General features: G+C 37.6%; 1 protein-coding gene across 1 annotated transcript in view; it reads right to left on the reverse strand.

Moving 5' to 3' along the window:
- Positions 1–5,165: 5,165 nt before the first annotated feature.
- Positions 5,166–16,765, reverse strand: part of TEK (TEK receptor tyrosine kinase) — a 61,254-nt gene continuing 49,654 nt past the window's right edge. The window contains exons 15-23 of the mRNA XM_070935512.1: positions 16,321–16,531; positions 14,705–14,815; positions 13,115–13,305; positions 12,692–12,805; positions 10,997–11,067; positions 10,521–10,561; positions 8,127–8,223; positions 6,590–6,689; positions 5,166–5,520 (exon numbers count right to left, since the gene is read on the reverse strand). Of these exons, the coding sequence (XP_070791613.1) occupies positions 5,446–5,520; positions 6,590–6,689; positions 8,127–8,223; positions 10,521–10,561; positions 10,997–11,067; positions 12,692–12,805; positions 13,115–13,305; positions 14,705–14,815; positions 16,321–16,531 (1,011 nt within the window). The 3' untranslated portion in view covers positions 5,166–5,445. The remainder of the gene's footprint in view (positions 5,521–6,589; positions 6,690–8,126; positions 8,224–10,520; positions 10,562–10,996; positions 11,068–12,691; positions 12,806–13,114; positions 13,306–14,704; positions 14,816–16,320; positions 16,532–16,765) is intronic.

Consider the following 16,765-nt stretch of genomic DNA (forward strand, 5'->3'; position numbering starts at 1 on the left):
ATTTATTGATGAGAAGCATTTATAAAAACTAATTATAGTAATTTTTTTCCTAGTTTTAAAGGATTTAACTATCTCAGGTTTCAGAGCAGCTGAAAATGCTGCTGGTCCAAACATTGTTGTTTACAAATGTAGTTGTAAATATTGTTATTGGGCTGTGATAGATATTGGGCTGATAGATGATATTAAACTTTTAACACAGAGTCAGTTAAAAATGTCTTCTTCATCAATTGTCAGTTGGTCCAAAGCAGTAGTGGAATTCAAGTCCCGGCGCTATTGGTAGCACGCGGGTGTGCGTGCTTGCTTCGCGGGTGTGTGGCACTTCTGCGCATGCGCAGAGTGTTTTTGATGACGTCTGGGCAGGTGAGCGGAGCCTCCCGTGGCTGCCGGTACAGGTTTGCTCGAACCGGGGTGAACTGGTAGGAACCCACCACTGGTCCAAAGTAAACATCTCTCCTTGAAGTACAATGTGATGTATTTTTCACAGAAAACCTCATTAAAGTTTGTGTGTCTGTGTGTATGTTTGTAGGTGGGTGGGTGGGTGTACATGGCAAACCATTTCAAACAGGGGTGGGTTTTATTTACCTTTACTACTGGTTTGCAATGGGGCCGTGCCCGCGTGCTCGCTTCGCTCGAGCGCACATGCGCTCTTCTGCGCATGTGCAGAAACGTTCTGATGACATCGGGGTCGGTGGGCGGAGCCTCCTGCTGGTTTTACTACCAGTTCTATAGAACCGGTGCGAACTGGGGGCAACCCACCACTGATTTCAAATCACTTTTATTTCATATTCTTACTCTGGAAAAAAGAGTGGTTATGAGGGTAAAGGTTCGTTCTCCAAACTTGGGGTTGGTTTCCAAACATTTAGTTACCAGGCTAGGTAATATCCTCAGCAGAGTTTAGGGGATGTCAGTGTTCTTCTGTTTATAAGGGCTTCAGGTGTGGGTGCGTCAAGTGAGGGTCTTGTGATGGGTCAGCTGTGAGTCATCAGGGAGTCTTGTGATGGGTCTTGTGATAAGGCAATTACCTAGATTACCTACCTACATTAGGAGATGAAGTGCTGTGGGGGGGTGTTGTGTGGATTGGTTAAGACTCAATCTCCGGTTGGCTGTGTGATTTGGATTCTGAGGGGTTCATAGGCTGATTGTAGGTCAATGTGTCTGCTGATAGAATTATCCACAAAAATTGGTTCTCTGCCCTAATGATTTAAGATTCCTTCCCTAACCCAACCCGTTACTGATGAACTGATATGAGGAAAAGGTCCAAGTGGGTGGAAGGATTTTTGACCCTCTTTCAAGCTTATTTTCTCAGAATTGGTTCTAAAACTGGATGTAAAGTTTATTAGTACAGAACTTGTAATTGGAGCAAAGAAGGAAGCAGGGGACTTTAGGAAGACAACATTATGGCAATTCAAGTTATAATTTGAGATTTCAGGAAATGGAACACTCCCGTTTTTCATTCTTGTTTTCTTATCACACTTTTCCAGCATTCTTAATTTTTAACTAGAGAGGAGAAGTAACTTAACAACAACATAGTACGATTGATTTGCGGGGCCGGTGCAACGTGCAATAAGGTCACGAAGTGCAATAGAATTGAGTGTTTGTTAGTAGGATTCACTGGGCTAGGGATTTTTGGGGGGTCTTTCACTGTGAGTTGTATTGTGTTGGGGGAGTGCACGAAGGGAGGTCTCAGCCAATCTCATTGTACACATGTTGTACTCTGACAATAAAGGTTTGAATTTGATTATAATTTTAAATTGGGGTATTTTAAATTTTGGGGGTTTTAAACCGGCCAAATCTATTTAATTATTTTAATTTTTAATCATTGTTTTGTCTTGTGTTTTTAAATTGGCTGTACACCGCCCTGAGTCCTTCGGGAGAAGGGCGGTATAGAAATAAAATTATTATTATTATTATTATTATTATTATTATTATTATTATTATTATTATTATTATTATTTGAATTTGATATACACACCCTAACACACAATCATACTCACATAACCAAGAGAGAGGACCCCAAAAGAATTCTCCCTGTAGCAGCAAGGAGAATTCTTTGCTTTGTCTTCTGTGATGAGAGCATAAAAGAAGGATACTAAAATAATAAACCTCCCTAAGGATACATTTAAAATTAAAACCAACTTTACACGATAAAACCCTCTTGGGAGGTTTTGTAAGGGTTTGCAAATCTAGAAATTTCCACACTTTGCAGTTGTAGGAAAAGAAAAGAGCAGGGTGTAGAAAATTCCTATTATTAGAAGTCTTTCGGCACTGAGCATGTTCTCAATAACCCAAATATAAGTTTATTATTCAATAAACCATCAAACCACATTTGGTAACCTAAAACACCAGATATTTAATAGTAACTCTCCACTAATTGTTAAAGCCTGGAGATTTCACAAAGTCAGAATAGTGGTATCAGGAAAGTTCCAGTTTGGTGCTGAGGCATGTGCTGAGGTTAGGTATCATGTCCAAAGGGATGGGATCAAGGAAAAGAGAGCAAGTATATAAATGAAGTGGGGCACCAGGAGATAAGAAAGCCAATTGGTCCTAAAGGAAGGGAAAAAGAAAATAAAGTTACTGGAAAGGCAGCAGGATTGTGCAGTCATATATCAAATATCCAGAACCATGAGAAAAACGAAAATTCAAGCTGGGCAGATCAGTGTATAGATAAAAGCTGTTCCAGAGTCCAATGCAGTAAATTTTAATTGCAGTCAGAAGGAAACCAAAGTTCAAAAACACAACAGGATTAAAAAAAGCAAGAGTGCCATAAAAAAATTAGCCTGCTATTTCTGTATGCTGTAAATTTATATATAATCAGCCAATGTTGCTTATTGGTGACATATCAATATTACAAAGAAAAAGAAAGGGCCTCTAGTTCAGGAAATTATGTTTCTTGAAAAAGCCCCAAATGTTTCTTTATTTTATTTAGCACTGAAATAACTACAAAATGAATCCTTCAATTGAAGACTCTAAATCAGGGATGTCAAACTCAAGGCCCACGGGCCGATCTGGCCCATGGATGTCCTGGGAACAGTGAAGGACTAGCCCGTGGTACCTCTGCCAGCAAAAATGGAGCTCGGCCCACCACAGGCGTCCCCAACACGACTGACGGTGAGCTGGCCACGCCCCTGGCCACACACCCTGCCCTCCCCCCCAAGATCAAACACAACCCTAATGCGACCCTCAATGAAACTGAGTTTGACACCCCTGCTCCAAATCAATGGATATAGACTAGAGAAAACATTTAGAGGAATAATATAACTCTCATGTATTTTTTTTTTTGCTACAATTGCCTGAAAGTAACAAAAATGATTTGGATAGTTGGCTCTCTTTCAGTTTATGTCACATCCACGAATCTGATCTAGTTTATAGTCACTGTTGGGAATGTAGATCTGGTCCAAAGACTTAGTCATCATATTCAGGGGACCTTGATTAGCATTACCACTTGAAACATTCAGCTGTGTTTGAAACTAATTTAGAAATCAAGACACTGTTGGGGTTGTTTTTCAAACTTCCTACTCAGTATGGTTCATTCAGTATCTATTCTCTGAATTCCGATATCAAGAGAGGATGTTGGGGAAGGAAGGACATAGAAGTTCTCAACCCCTTACCCAAACAAGGAATATTTTTAGATTAACATTAATCTAAAATATTTCCCTCTATTGCTTGAAGTCAGCAGAATGAGCAAAGAACATCTCAGGTTCTTGACTCCCGCCTCCATAATAACTTGATAAAACATCAGGTTTCTTAGCATGTACTTCAAAAGAACCCAGCAGAATTGCTCTGCCTATTTATTTTGTTTATATATCTACAGAAGCCATCACGAGTTCTCACTCAAGGCACAAATGGCTAGGCTCAAATCATGTTACTTTGGGTACATTATGCAAAGCCTTGGCTCTGTGGAAAAGGCTAATGCTGGGAAAGGTGGAAGGAAAGAGAAGAAGTCATTGGGAGTGCATCGCTGAGCGATCTGAAAGACTAGGCTAGGGACAGAATATCATGGAGAAAATCTATATTCGAATTGAAAATGACTTGATTCCCCCCCTCTCTCCCTCCCTCCCCCGGGCCAGTGATGGTATTCAATTTTTTTCCCTACCGATTCTGTGGGCGTGGCTTGTGGGCAGGTCATGTGACTGAGGGGCGGCACCTTGCTGTGAGTGACATCTAGTTGGCCATGCCCACTCAATCACATGACTCCCACCAAGCCACGCCCACAGAACCTGGTAGGAAAAAAAATTGAATTAATACCATATTTTACTTAATATCATCCATTCCCTGAGGCCCTGGAGTCTCCGCTCACTCTCCCTTAAGCACAACGCATCACCCCATTTCCCCTCCTTCAGAGGCCCCAGCCCTTACTCAATCTACCCACTTCCTCCTCCATAACCACCTCGCTTCCTCCTCCACGACCGAAAATGTGCCAATCTTTTTAACACCATTGTTCTCTTGTGTTTTACAATGCTCCTCCAATAATCTATAAATTTGGCTCAAGGAACATTTTTCAGTTTTATATGACCACTTTCCAGGGCAGGAAAAATGTCCCTCTCTTTGGAACCTGGGGCACTGAGGGGGCTTAATGAGCCTCAATAGATCTGGTTTACTCAGTTGGGCTCTTGGAGATTCCCCATCTGGACTTCCCAATATGAATCTGATTTTTTAAAAAAGAAACACAAAACATAAAGATAAAATATATTTATTTGTGCCATTTCCTCATCCTAATGGTGCTTGGGTGTGCATGCAGTGCATAGAGAATGAGAAATTGAATGTTTAGATATAAGTATTGTGTACTGGCACACCTACACATTTACATACATATATACATTCCTAGAGCATACTGACTTGAAAGTACACTCTTAAGGTACAAATAGTCCTTGCTTTACAATCAGTCACTTAACAAACGTTTGAAGTTACAACTGATTTAAAAAAAGTTATTTGTGATCTGTCTTTGAGGTTATGGCTGTCGCATCAGCCAAATGGTCATATAGTTATAGTCTGGACCTTGGCAATCAGCTCGTGTTTACAACTGGTTGCAACCTCCTGCAGTCACCTGATTTGCATTTTGTAATATTTTTTGCCTGTTTTTTTTTTTTTTTGGCAAAACGCAGCAAAAATGGCTGACGGATAAAATGGGTTTGCATTTACAACCACATGGTTCATTTAATGGCAACATCATTCACTTAGTGACTCTGCTGACTTGTTTAACAACTGTCATAAAAACAATCACAAAAATCGAGCCCAGTCACATAATGCCTCAACTTATGACTGCAACTGCAACTGAAATTTCAGCCCCAATTGTAATCGTAAGACAAGGATTACCTGTATGTGTATAGCCAAAAAGTATTATACAGAAAAAGCCATAACCACAATTTTTTTTATTTCACAAAACAGTCCCCAGGAGATCAAGCTCTTAAGTCATTTGAACTGATAAATAATTTAAAATCTTCCATCTTAAGCAGCTTCTTCAGCGGAACAATCAATGCCTGCGTAGGTGAACTTTTCATACAAAGTTGTATTCACATAAGTCTGGAAGTACAATTGAAAAGAATAAGCTTAATATTTATTTATTTTATTTCATTTTATTTCATTTTATTTATTTGTCAAGCATGTATTAGATAACATATCTAAGTATAAACATGATTATGAATACATGAAATGGATACGAATAAAAGGGGACATTAGGACAGGGATGATAGGCACATAGCAGCTGATGGAAATTCTTTTTATTATTTATTTATTTATTAATTAATCATTTTTAAAAGAAGAAAAAAGAGAAGGAATGGGCAAAATGAGAAAAGAAAAAAAAATGATGCAGAAATATAGTATCAGCAAGTGGACAATGGACTTACCTAGTCTGTATGGTTAGTGGTCAGTATATTGTTGACAAGAAATTAATCATTAAAGAAATTATTAGAAAAGATTTGAATCTCTGAGCTAAGTCCCCGCTGTTTAATGATGAACATTCTCATAGATTTCTTACTTTAATCCCCACTAAAGCAAAAACTATGTTGCTGAACCTCTGCTATTTTCCTTCTCTTAGAAAAAAATATACTTGTCCCAAAGATCATTTTTCCAGCTATGTTATTCTTAGGTCAGCATGGAGTGGCATGGTGGCCTAGAGGTGGAGTTTTCACCTCACAGTCAGGAGGCTGTGAATTCGATCCTAGGTAGCAGCAGATATTTCTCTCTCTGGGTGCAAAGAGAAAATATCTGCTGTGAGCTCCGCATAGGCATCTGGAAGGGTATCCAGCCAGTAAATGCTCAGATCCATTCAGTCTGACTCTACCTAAGGGATTACAGGGTTGTTAAAAGATAAAAAATTCTTAGGTCAGGATATGACCGAACACTTGAATGTGGACTGTTTAGACAGGACACCTGAAATGTCTTTAGAATTTTGTGATAATTCTGCCTCTGAATGTTTTCTGTCAATCACGAAATGCATGAGAGATTTTCACAGTAATACTGAAGGTGATTTCCAACAATGCTTTGACATAAATCATCCATTTTACTACCCATGTGACATAGAAGTTAGTTTCAGGGCAATCATTTCAATGAGAAATGTGACTGGATGTAAGAAATCATTGTTTATTCTTACCTTCCTTTCTTCTAACATCCTGCTCAAGGAAACAAGTATCTGGGCAAAGGATGGCCTTTCATAAGGTTTTTCCCTCCAGCATTGCCTCATTAAATCATAACTGAGGGGGAAAAATCAGAAGGAAATATCAGCCAGAACAGCATAATTTACTACAGATGATCAAGAAATTTTTTAAAAAAGTTTTCAGTTTGAGCTCAAAATACTTTTGTGGGCCAACCTCATTTTCAGAATGTCATGCACTCTAATGCAACAGAATTCATAATTACTACATAAAACATTTCAAGCATTCTACCAGTGGGAACAGTGTGAATGCAAAAGTAAACCCTGCTTTCTCTTATCCCCCTCCCCACTTCTAGAACACGGGATGCTTTTCCTAACAAGTCATGTGAAGTCAAATTTATGAAAAAAATGGTGTAGGCAGAAACTCTAATGGTAAGTGGGAATGGCCTTGGGTGACAGGAGGAAGAACTATAGACTGGCTAATCAGCATGTAAAAGGTTTCTCTCAGAAGGAGAGAGAGACTGTTTCAGAAGGGACCCTCCCAGTGGTGTGATTCGTCCAAATTGGACGAACCGGTAGCGATGACTGCAGGAGGCTCCGCCCACCCACCCTGACGTAATGTGTGAGCACTGCACATGCGCAGAAGGGCCTGTGCATGCACAGACAAGGCATGTGCGACTGAAGCGAGTGCGCGAGGGGGCGCTCACATTTGCAAACCGGTAAGAAAGTTAAGTTAATCCCACCATTGGACGCTCCCTAGTTTTATGGAGAGTAACAGGAAAGAAAGGGAGAAATATTTCCAGACTTGCAAGATTCTGTTGTAACTGTATACCATTAAGCACAATCAATCAATCCCAAATAATTTTTTTTTTTGATTTTCTTGTTTTTCTTTGAAGACATTTCATTTCTCATCCAAGAAGCATCTTCAGCTCTGGCTGTCTGGTGGGTTAATGGAAGGATTTATATTCCTTGCAGAGAGCTGGTCATTTGCATTCTTTTAGAGAGTCGTTGAGTCCACTTTGAGGTTTGTCTGTGTCCTGAGTAATGCAATGGGTGTCCACACCATCCAGTCGGAGCTGAAGAAGCTTCTTGGATGAGAAGGGAAACATCTTCAAAGAAAAACAAGAAAATCCAGTTGCCTCTTGAAAAAGCACCTTTGGGACAACCATGACTTGGATGACTGAGAATCTCCATAGACAATCAATCAATCAATCAATCAATCAATCAGTCAATCAATCAATCAATCAATCAATAAGAGGTATTTTGAAGTGGGACACATTGTACAAAAAATTACGATCAAATAGGCTGTGATTATGGATATCCATTATCCTTATTCATTCCTATGTTCTTTTGAGATGTTACACATTTTTCTTCTTCTTGCAAACTACATCTATGGCTTATTTTAATAGTCACCTCTTTTCTTTCTTGAAGCAAGTTTACTTCCTATTGTGAGTTCATTTTTTCAATTTGAATCTCACCTCTGAGCCGATAGGGCATTCAAGACCATTTTCAGTATAGCATGAACCAAGAGACTTACACCTCATCATCACAGTTGAGTGGCTTCTCCAATCTGTACCCTTGGGGCAATTTTTCATAGAGTTCTGCGCAGGTCATCCCACAGTATGGTGTTCCACCTAAAGAAGAAGGTTATTTTTTTCCCTTTTTTCCTTTTTTTTGGGGGGGGGGGTTGTTTGTACTGTTCTAGATGTCAATAGGTTGATAATTGCCTTCTTAAAACAAATAAGATATCAGTAAGGCTGGGCACATAAGTTCTGCAAAATTGGTCCATCAACCTCAGTTATCAAAAATTCATCATTTCCCCATTTTTGCTCCATTCCTCAGGTTACCAAGAATAGTGAAGCTATGAAATATGCAGCTGGGTATGAAACATACTGTAGTTTATGTCTGATTTAGTGGAAACAACTCCTTAAAATGTCAAGCATAGGGCAGAAACTTTTTAGCTGACTTCTGTTTACTGGTTAATGATAACGAAAGGGCAGAGTAAATTTAAATGTTCTACATTATAAGCTCACCTAAACCCTCAAAGGTACAAAGATCCCAGTTTTGTCTGCTTTTAGCAATCGTCTGTTAACATTTCTGAATTGTTAAAAATAGAGGAAGCTAACGTCATCTTATTTTTTTTTTATTTGGACAAATGTGCACACCAGTGAAATCCAAATTTTTTTACTATTGGTTCTGTGGGTGTGGCTTGTGGGCATGATGTGGCTTGGTGGGTGTGACTTTGTGGGCGTGGCAGGGGAAGGATACTGCAAAACCCCCATTCCCTCCCCACTCCTGGGGGAAGGATATTGCAAAATTTCCATTTCCACCCCACTCTGGGGCCAGCCAGAGGTGGTATTTGCCGGTTTTCTGAACTGCTCAAAATTTCCGCTACTGGTTCTCCAGAACCTGTCAGAACCTGCTGGATTTCACCCCTGGGGCACACATGGATACATAAAGAAGCAAAAAAGCTTCCTTTTTATAGGTTCCTTCTTGAATCTATTCTCTGTAGCTCAATCTGTTTGCTCAACCCAACTATCCAGCCCAGTTTCCTTGGCAAACCACATCTGGAATATAAGCAGTGTCCAAAAGTAAACTACAATTCAGGTGTGCAGTTTTCAAATATAAAAGGCCATACAAAATGCCAGTCTATGGACAGAAACTCCTGGCATCCTCTCCTGTTTTGGTATTGGAATTCAGGGGTTTTGTGTCCAGAAACCTTATTTTTTATTGTGAAGATACTACATAGTAATCTGTCATAAATATACTGTACTTGTATGTTTATGAGTGCATATATACATTTGAAATAAAAACTGAACAAACAACATGATAAAAACCAAATATATCCAACAAATAAAACGATGCACACTAAGTCATAAATATGGTTCTTATATGGAGATGCTAATAGTAGAAAAGATTTGATTTGGACTTCTATTTATTAGCTTGGTTGAGCAAACTGCATGCTAGGATGATGTTCTTGATAGAATCAATATAATAAAAGCACAACAAGCTCTCAGAATATATAAATTCAAAGTGCAGCGATGGCAAAAATAAGTGATTTTCAGATTATGGAAGAGAGCGAACAGGTCAAAGTAATATACCTAGAAGTATTTTTAAAGTTATGTATCTAGGTTCTGGTAATCCTGTACTATAAACATGTATCATAGAAAATGTTGACCAAAATTATTGAGAGCATCTTCTCCATCAGGATACATAAAATTATTTAGGGCTTTTTAGTGCAGAAAAAGGACAGGAAAATGGAGATGTGTGACAACAACAAACCATACTTTGCTAATCCACAAGTTATCCCACAGTTGACTGGCTTTATACCAGTGCTTGAAATTTGACAAAGGTGTGTGGACGTCCAAAATTCCCCAGTTGAAGTCCACATATCTTAAAGTTGTCAAGTTTCAAAAACACTGGTTTACACAATACCTCATACTAAAAAAAAAAAAAAAAAAAAAAAAAAAAAATCTGGAGTAGGATCTCACCCCCTGAGAGTGGACATCCTGTAATATGTCCTATTTCTTCCCAAACATCATTTCTAGGGCTAAGAGATTGCAGCCTAAATTACTTTAATGGGGGAATTATTTAGCAATGGCAGACAGGAAAAAAAAAAGATAAAGCATCTCTGAATGCAATATAACAGTGGGAACAAACAGTAAAAATATAGGTTAGACTTGCTTGGAGGTTCAAGGACAAATCACACTGGAGTAGCTTAAAGCAGGGCTCTCCAACCTTGGCAACTTTAAGACTTGTGGACTTCAATTCCCAGAATTCCTCAGCCAGCTGCCTGAGGAATTCTGGGAGTTGAAGTCCACAAGTCTTAAAGTTGCCAAGGTTGGAGATCCCTGGCTTAAAGGATTGGCTATTTATGTTCTTTACCAAAATAAAAACTCTTAAGGGTTAGGGTTAGGGTAAGGAAACTTACCCAAGCTAACTATTTCCCATAACAGCACGCCATATGACCAACTGCAAATAAGACAAAAGAAAACAATAGCTTAGCATTGATTTCCTTGGAAGAAATGTGTATTATAAAAATGTATTGATATAGAAGCAAAATTGTTATCAGGTGTAATCTTCCTTTTTTTGCCTCATTTGTTTATTCTTTCTCTCTCAAGCGTGTACAAGGATCATAGCACCTTTTTTTGCTTATTTTGATTCCCTCTGTGGAAATCACTAAATTGAAAACAATATTCATGGGAAATGGATCTTCCCTCATTTTCACAACACTGAAGCCCTCCGGGCAGAGAAAGAATTTTCCAAATCACACAAAGAAATTGAAAGGCCAAATGGAGATTTGAACAGGGGTCCAAGTTTGTGACTTAATGATTCCATTATACATTTTCTCCAAGTTTTCTACCTTGAATAAAGAAATATAAAAATTATCTAAACAGAGAAACTCACACATCACTGTTGGAGGTATACACGCTGTAGTTTAAAGATTCAATTGCCATCCATCGCACCGGAAGCCTTCCCTAGAACAACAAAATTAACGTGCTAGGTGATAAGTGTTTCCTTAAGCACAGGATCAATTAACAAGAACAGTTTATTAGACATCCACATTCTTTCCAACAGCATTCATGTTACAGGGACACTGATGTCTGGACAACAGAAATGCATTATCTGTGCCCACCTTACAGCTAAGAGGACAATCCTTCAACATTGGAAAGATAACTTTGATTGAAGACTTGATATTACTTGAAAATTAAAGTTGTTACAGACATAGATCAGTAGAGATAATAGCAATGAAATACAGTCATTCTTTTTTTAAAACTGTTGTGTATGATTTTATATACATGCATAATACGCCTATGTAATATAATATATAATTTTATTGTTGTACTGTTTTTATTATTTATTTATTATCCTGAACGCCATCACTCTGCTAAACAAATAATTCCCTCAACACTGTCAAACTTGTTACTAAATCTGCATTACTATTAATCTTCTCATTGTTCCTATCACCCATCTCCTCCCACTTATGACTGTATGACTGTAACCTTGTTGCTGGTATCCTTAAGATTTATATTGACTGTTTCCCTATGACTATTATTAAGTGTTGTACCTTATGATTCTTGATGAAGGTATCTCTTCTTTTATGTACACCGAGACCGTATGCACCAAGACAAATTCCTTGTGTGTCCAGTCACACTTGGCCAATAAAGAATTCTATTCTATTCTATTCTATTCTATTCTATTCTATTCTATTCTATTCTATTCTATTCTATTCTATTCTATTCTATTCTATTCTATTCTATTCTATTCTATTCTATTTTTTTTATTAAATAAGCAAAAGGAAAAAAAACTATAATAGTTTCCTTACCCTTTTTAAAAGAGGGAACATCTGTTGTATGCACACTACTGATTTTATTTATTCATGCCATTTCTAATCTGCATATTCATGATTAAAAACAACTCTATAACGAGGATATTATCTCTTTCCCATTATAAATAGGAAAGCAGGTATGCAATCACAGTGTCACTTATCAAACTTGTAGACATCCACAATATAAGTGACAAAAGCCATCCAAAGTCCCACTACAAGCGTATGTGTGTCACAGGTAGTAAAAGAGGCGGAGCATTGACTGTATCTATCATGTTGACTTTTTTTTTGAAGCCTGCAGTTCTCCCTGCACCTAATTTTCACATCTATATAAAGTTAATTATTATAAACTCTCTTTATCTTTGTTCCTTAAGAGTCTATAAAACATCACGTCATCTAAATTCTCAATAGGAAAAATGGACTAATATCTAACTTTCTTATGGTACCAATGAAGTTTCCAAACACGAGAAATCTAGTTTTATGAATAGTCGTGCTTCAATTCTGTCTGGTCCTTCCTGAGCAGGTATTCTTTGCAAGGAAAATGATGAAAGAAATGGATGAAAGATGGGAGGGAACAAAGCCAGTTCACTCAATAATTCCAGGAGCGAATTCTAACTTTCTAGCCTGGATAGTTTTGATCAGATATAGGTTTAATCTAGGAAGCTTTAGTAAAAGCTTTAAGTTCTAAAGACAATTTTCATTTTTTTAAAATAACATTGAGACAAACTATACCCTTCTGCACGAAAGATGTAGTTAAAATGTTCTTCTTTCCTTACCATGGTCTTTTTAACATAAACTTCTTGACCTCTAGATAAACCAAAATCAGCTATTTTTGCGACGTAATTTTCTCCGACCAAAATGTTCCTGGCTGCTAGATCCCGATGGATAAACTAAAGAGAGAAAAGATTCTCATTGTAAATTTGAATCTTAGATTATATCTAATAACATCTTTTGTGTGTGAAAACAACTAGAGAAATATGCAAGATTTGTTTTCTACCGGGACTGGAGCAACAATTTTATTGCTCATATTTTTACACAATAGATACCAGCATTGATCCAAGAAATGCCAAGCATAAGGAATGGTGTGTGACCGGGTTCAAATTAACCCCAGCCTATTTCAAGGGCTTTGAGGAGGTGTTCACTAAATCACATGATACAGCCATACTTTCAATTGGGGAAAAAATAAAATAAAAGCTCACCTGTTTTTGGCTCAAGTAATCCATCCCTCTGGCCACATCAGCTGCAAAGTGTAGAAGTTGCTGAGATGAAAGAGTGGAGGCTGTACTATTAGCTATGGCAAATGCGGGATCGGTCTCAAGAACCCGACTTTTTCTCAAAAAATCAAGTAAATTTCCATGGGGTGCATATTCAATAGCAAGGTAAAGATAGCCTGGTATTTAAAAACAAAAACAAATATTGTATACAGGTAGTCCCCCACTTACAACTGTTCATTTAGTGACCATTCAAAGTTACAACAGCGTTGAAAAAAGTTACTTATCTCATTTCCATATTTTTTTATCTAGCCATTGATAAAAATATGGAAATGAAATAGGATAGAGATTTTTACAATACAAGAATTGTAGAACTATGTGAAATATAACATATAGATGTATGATTATTGGATAGATTCAGGAGGTGGAAATGAATGTCATAAATAAAAATTAAATCTTAGAATACTTTGAATGAAAATGAGGGAAGAAATAGTCATATTCAAATAAATGATTAATGAGGATAACAATATATAGATATATATCAGGTCGATGATATGAGAATCTAGGTAAACTGTAAATTGTAAGCTATGAATTTGATGAATGATGCACAAAAGACTTGTAACCAACCGACATGTGGTTTGCAATTGAAGTTGGTTTTATGTATGTTTGTTTAAAAATAAAAAACTTTTTTTCAAAAAAAAAAAAGAAAAAAGTTACTTATGACCGTTTTTCACACTTGTGACCTTTGTGGCATTCCCAAGATCATATGATCAAAATTCAGATGCTTGGCAACTGATTCATGCTTATGACCTGTGTCCCAAGATCATGTGATCACCTTTTGCAACCTTTTTGCAACTTTTTTGACAAGCAAAGTCAATGAGGGAGCCAGATTCACTTAATAACTGTGGCAAGAAAGATTGTAAAACGGGGCAAAGCTCACTTAACAAATGTCTCATTTAATAACATAAATTTTGGGCTCAATTCTGGTCGTAAGTTGAGGGCTACCTGCAATTGCATAAAATGAATGAATAATGATTTTTTTCCCCTGTAGGAGAGATCCTATGAGGTGAGTCTCTAAAATAGAGTTTTTCAAACTTGGCAGATTTAAGATGTGTGGACTTCAACTCCCAGAATTCCCCAGTCATTATATTGACTGGGGAATTCTGGAAGTTGAACGCCACATATCTTAAAGTTGCCAAGTTTGAAAATCACTGTTCTAGAAGCATTTATTCACCCAGATCAGTTTTCTGGTTTCTTATCCAGGCTGCCAAACATTTTTGAATAATACCCATCTTTTCTTGAGAAAATTCTTATTATGTGCCTCTCACCCAGATCTTCCAAAGTTTTACCCAGTGGGATAAATACAACATGATGTTCTTAAGCTAGTAGTTATATCAGGGAAGGGGATATGATTAGTCTAAACTTTGGTGTCCAAATTTGGGGGAGAGATACCTGGACATACTGTACATAGTAAGAAAATGAACTTGCATCAGAATATTTTCATGCAGTTTAGCTACTACTGCAAATATTATTTTCCTTAATATGATTTTAAAAGAAACCCACTGAAAAGAAATGTACCTCGATGTTCACAGGCTCCTAAAAGGTTTATGATGTTAGGATGATGTCCAAGTTTACAAAGTACTTCCAGTTCTCCGGCAAAATCTCTGTGATCGTCTTTGGAAGCATATTCTGCAAATAATTGTTTGTTTTTATTGGCTTTAGTTATTAATCTCCGCAGCACTCAATTAATACAATACTGTTCATATTATGAATAGCATCTGTTTTTTTTTGTTTTGTCCAGTAATAGATGTATTAAAACTTAAAAAAAATAAAATAAAGACAATTTTCAATAGTCATAAGTGCATTGGTATACTTGCTTGCTTTCTGTTTTGTAAGTTGCTGAATGAGTTTCTGCAACACAGCAGCCAAAGCATAGTTAAAAAAAAATAATAAAAGACAAAAATGTGACCGATTATATTCAATGGGGATCATTAGACCTTGGTGGTTGGTTGCTCATGATTTCAACTTTAAATATTAACACAATCATGTGATATTTCACTCCTTATCTCTATATCTTTTATCTCCTATCTCTAAGAGCCGTAGTGGTGCAGTAGTTAGAATGCAGTACTGCAGGCTACTTCTGATGACCGGCTGCCAGCAGTTCGAGCCTCCCGGCTCAGGATTGACTCAGCCTTCCATCCTTCTGAGGTCGGTAAAATGAGGACCCAGATTGTTGTGGGCAATATGCTGACACTGTAAACCTCTTAGAGAGGGCTGTAAACAGTGGTGGGATTCAGCCAGTTCGCACCACTTCGGGAGAACCGGTTGTTAACTTTCTGAGCAGTTTGGCACACTGGTTGTTGGAAGAAATCATTAGGGCAGAGAACCGGTTGTTAAATTACCTGAATCCCACCACTGGCTGTAAAGCACTGTAAAGCGGTATATAAGTCTAAGTGCTATTGCTATTACTATAATCCAGGCCATTTTGGGAAGGAGGAGGCAGATGAATAGGTGCCAGGTGCTGCATATGGTTTCTTGTGCTACAGAAGTCACTTGCTCTTGGGGTAGAAAATCCTGAGAAAGTACCATTAAAATCCCAGGTATACAGTATACAACACCAGCTAAAGAACTGGCAGCTGTATTTTCACATGTTCATGCATATAATAGTAATTTTAAATGGAACACAATGTTGTTTCGATGCCTGAAATTCCTCCATAAGGAATCACTGTAAGGCACTTTTTTGCTTTGTTGTTAAGCAGTGTGTGATTCCGGCATGTTGAACAACTTGCAACCACAGCTGGTAAGAGTTTGCAGTTGACATGTGCCTTGATTAACAAACTGAGGTTAAAAACAAATCATAGTTTGTGCAAAGTCCATGGGCCCAGCCTATGTTTTGGGTTACTTTTGGAGCCTACCAAGGAAAAAGCACTGATAGCAATTCCCAGTAGAAAAATGTAACACAGCAAATCCAGTAAGAATTCTCTTCCTGCCTTTCAAACACCTTTCCCTTTTCTTTCTTTTAAAGAGCTTTTCGGCTCTCTTTATATGATTTTGAACATAATAGGATTCTTTCCTAAATACACATTCAAATCACAGGCTAAGTCCACATCAGACAGATAAAGCCAACAGTTGCATTCCTAGAGATTTTCTGCCTTCTGCAAGACGTCCCTTCTTGTTCTAAGATAGATGCTCACCCTTCATCCTTTTGATAGCGGCATCCATTCGCAAACCGTCTTTTTTAATTCGGGCTTTCAGAACTTGGCCAAAATTGCCTTCTCCAATCACATCTTGAAATTTGATGTCGTTCCATTCCAAAACTGGGTAGATTGTAGGCTCAGTGCTATTTTTGGCTTTCCGACTTAGAGTCAGAGTTCCCGAATTGAACTGTACAGCTGGTTCATCCCTCTGAGTAAAAAAATCGAGCAAGCATCACATGATAAATTGTTAAATGGATCGCTTAAAGCCACATTAATTGAACTTCTTGGGAGATATGTTTTACGTCTATGAATTTTTTTTAAGTTTCTTTTTTTTTAAAGGAAAGGTTTGCAAAAGCAGGATAGATTCAGTATTTGGTATTAATTGATTTTCCCTTGCTTTCAAAGCACACTTAAAATACAGATTTCCATGATTTTGTGTCAT

Source organism: Pituophis catenifer, unplaced genomic scaffold, assembly GCF_029215685.1.
Source record: "Pituophis catenifer annectens isolate HBS135680 unplaced genomic scaffold, rPitCat1.0.hap2 SCAF_2, whole genome shotgun sequence".
Lineage (NCBI taxonomy): Eukaryota > Metazoa > Chordata > Lepidosauria > Squamata > Colubridae > Pituophis > Pituophis catenifer.